At 40.9% G+C, this 3204-nt stretch overlaps 1 protein-coding gene across 1 annotated transcript; it reads left to right on the forward strand.

Annotated features, from left to right (window-relative positions):
* The first annotated feature begins 2442 nt into the window (after nucleotides 1–2442).
* On the forward strand, nucleotides 2443–2829 carry LOC110909627 (cysteine proteinase inhibitor 4). Its single transcript, XM_022154481.2, has one exon. The coding sequence runs from the start codon at nucleotides 2443–2445 to the stop codon at nucleotides 2827–2829; it is 387 nt and encodes a 128-aa protein (XP_022010173.1).
* Nucleotides 2830–3204: the final 375 nt, after the last annotated feature.

Consider the following 3204-nt stretch of genomic DNA (forward strand, 5'->3'; position numbering starts at 1 on the left):
GTTGCTAAGTTACTTTTCGGGCTGCGAACTTGTCAACCTTATTTGATGGAAGATGCATCATCCCGGTTCGATGATGGCCTCCGAGAGGCTATTGAAGACATAGTCGTAGGTGGTGGCCCATTCTTTGGGGACCTCCAATTGCGTTTGGCATCCCTGCCAATGCGTGTAGGTGGTTTGGGTCTGCTCTCAGCTCGAGATGTTGGGGTTTATGCTTTTGTGGCGTCCAGAGCTCAGTCTTGGGAATTACAAGATCATATCCTTCGGAACAGTGGGGTTATCGAGCTCGACGTGGACTATCTGCAGGCGCTTGAACGCTTAAATGTCTATCTCCCAGACTTTGATATCGGCGGTTTCTCTAAAAAGGACACCGCCCCCTCGAAACCACAAACAACTTTGGCGAATGCTCTGTTTAGCAAAATCGCTCAAAGACTGGGAGAAAATTTTGATTTGTCACCTCGCCAAAGGGTGGTGTGGGAGTGCCTGAAGGGTCCCCATGCTCAGGATTTTCTGACCGTTATCCCAATTGAGGGGCTGGGACAATGTATGTCAGCAGTAGAATACAGAGCAATCCTTAAATACCGGCTGATGATCCCTATGTATCCAGAAGATGAAACGTGCCCAATATGCCGTAAAGCTTGTATGGATAAATACGGAGAGCACGCAGTGCATTGTAAAGAGCTCCATGGGTTCAAATATCGGCATGACTGGGTACGAGATGTTTTGTGGGACATCCTGAGAAGAGTTGGGATTTCAGCTAAGAAAGAGGCTCCTGTGAATTTCCTTACGGACCCCATGGAAGGGAGATCTACTCTGTGACCAGCAGATCTGCTCGTCTTTGGTTGGGCTAGGGGGAAACACGCTTGTGTTGACCTCACGGGGGTTTCCCCTCTGGTTGGCTTAAGGGAAAACGGGTTTGTAGCTGGTCAAGCAGCAAGAAAGGCAGAATCGAAGAAAGTTGACAAGCACGCTAAAGCTTGTGCAGAGAACCAGCATGTTTTTGTCCCTTTTGCCTTTGACACATTTGGCTCTCTAGCGCCAGAAGCTATCCAATTCCTGACCAGGGTCCAACGGGTCATCCACAACAATTGCTCGGCACCAAGGGGACGAGATTTTGTCTTTGGCAGATTAGGGTTTGCCATTCAGAAAGGGGTGGCGGCGCAGCTTGTTGCCCGTCTACCTTTTGTTTTGATGTAACTTGGCAAATATGAATGAAAAATATTTTGTTACTATAAAACTCACACTTCTATTCATTTTTTTACCACAACTACTCCACCTCTTCTATAATCATCTCTATCTTATTTAAAAAAAAAAAATCTCATCCAACCACAATATGAAAAATGAATCCTCATAATCGTGGTTTTGACCCGAACAATCCGTGGGCATTACAAGAAACGCCTAGCCCACCATCCAATCGTCCAATTGCTCCCTTTTTAATACACTCCCCTATGCCGGATATGGCTGGTTACGCATTGTTTCTCTCTAATCGTTTGTATACTAACTTCCCTCACACCGACGATTCTATACCTAGCCCGATTCCACAAACGCCCATCAACCTTTCACAAACGCCCACCAACCTTTCCCAAACCGAAACCGTCCCCGAAACTCAACCCCTCATCGATGGTCCTTCCGCATCCAAACCCATCAAGAAGAGAAGTCACAAGAAAAAAACCGAGGCCGAGAAAGCACTTGAAAGCGCCAAACGAAAACAACAAAGATGGGTCCTTAAAGAAGAAGTTGCATTGGCGAGGGCTTGGGATGCACCGAAACAAAGACGAGATGATATGAAATTTCTAGCCCCAGCCCATCGATCACCTATCAGGTGAAGAGTTGGAACTAATGTTGGAGACGAGAGAAGAGATAAATCAAAAATATTACAAGCACTAGGAATTTTTTTATGTAATTTCCTTTATTTAAAAAACATTATTAAAAATTTTAAATTTGTTAATAAAAAATTTAAATATGAAGGTTTGGGCTGGCCACGCCCCAAACCCCCGCCCCACCATACCGTCTTCAATGTGGGTCAGCCCAGCGAAGCCCACCCAAGCCACGTGTCGGGCCACGCCTCAAACCCCCACCCCACCATACCCTACGGTCTAAATTTTCTAGTTATAAATGATTAAAATGTATTCTGTTTTGTTTTTGTTCTTGCTATAAATGATTAAAATGTATTCTCCTGTTTTGTTTTTTATTTTATTTTATTTATATAAGTGTTTTGAATAAACAATTAGAATGATTAAAAACTAACTTTAATCAATCATATAATTTACTATTCGAAATCACCCTAAATTAATATATTAAATAAAAAGTATAATAATAAAATATAACAATCTTATCTCATAACTCACATGTCACATGTTTCTTCATGTCAAGGTGGTAATATAAGACCCTAAAATCCCATGCGACAAGCCCATCCAACTTTCACTTTTCATTCTCACATTTAAAATGCCTTCAAATTGTCAGCTTCTGCTCTTTATAATACTCATCTTAGTACCTAAATCCATTTTCCTGGAGCTCTCACTTGCTTCTAGTGGTGAGACGCTTGTCTCCGATTGGAGGCCCATCAAGAATTTGAGTGACACAAAGGTGGTGGACGCCGCAAAGTTTGCAGTAGCAAGACACAACTTTGAGGCCAAGACTCGATTGATCTTTGACGATTTGGTAGACGGTGAAGTCAAGTCACATAGCGGAACAGATTACAATCTAACAATCGCGGCCAGAGATGATGGTGATACTGATTATGATGATACACCAAGGATATATGTAGCTATTGTTTCTCATAGGCAGTTTCAAGAATTTATGCGTCTTGATTCATTTAGGGGACCCGTTTAGATGATATGGAAGTTGAGTTATATGAAATACAATGATATCCAAAAATTATAACAATGATATCCAAGAATTATATATAAATCACTTGTTTATTTTGAGTGTCTAGAAAATTGAAATGGTTTTTTTCTTTTCTTTTTTATTTTTTGTTTTTGTGTGAAATGAAATCCAATTATGGATCTCACGTAGAAATAAAAAAGAAGTTTAATTTCTTAAATATGGGTAAGAAATTTGGTAGAGAACGAGCTGTAGCTTTTTTTAATCAATTTGGGATTTAAGTGGCTTTTTTTTTTCAAATGTATACTACATTTTAAAAGAATGGTAACCGGAGTTCTCTCCTGCAAACTCACAGAACGTGAAAGTTTTAGTTTTAAATTTTAA

The sequence above is a fragment of the Helianthus annuus genome, chromosome 15, assembly GCF_002127325.2.
Source record: "Helianthus annuus cultivar XRQ/B chromosome 15, HanXRQr2.0-SUNRISE, whole genome shotgun sequence".
Lineage (NCBI taxonomy): Eukaryota > Viridiplantae > Streptophyta > Magnoliopsida > Asterales > Asteraceae > Helianthus > Helianthus annuus.

Bases quoted from the DNA above. Each gene is read 5' to 3' on its own strand.
- LOC110909627 (XM_022154481.2), top strand. From the start codon at position 2,443: ATGCCTTCAAATTGTCAGCTTCTGCTCTTTATAATACTCATCTTAGTA.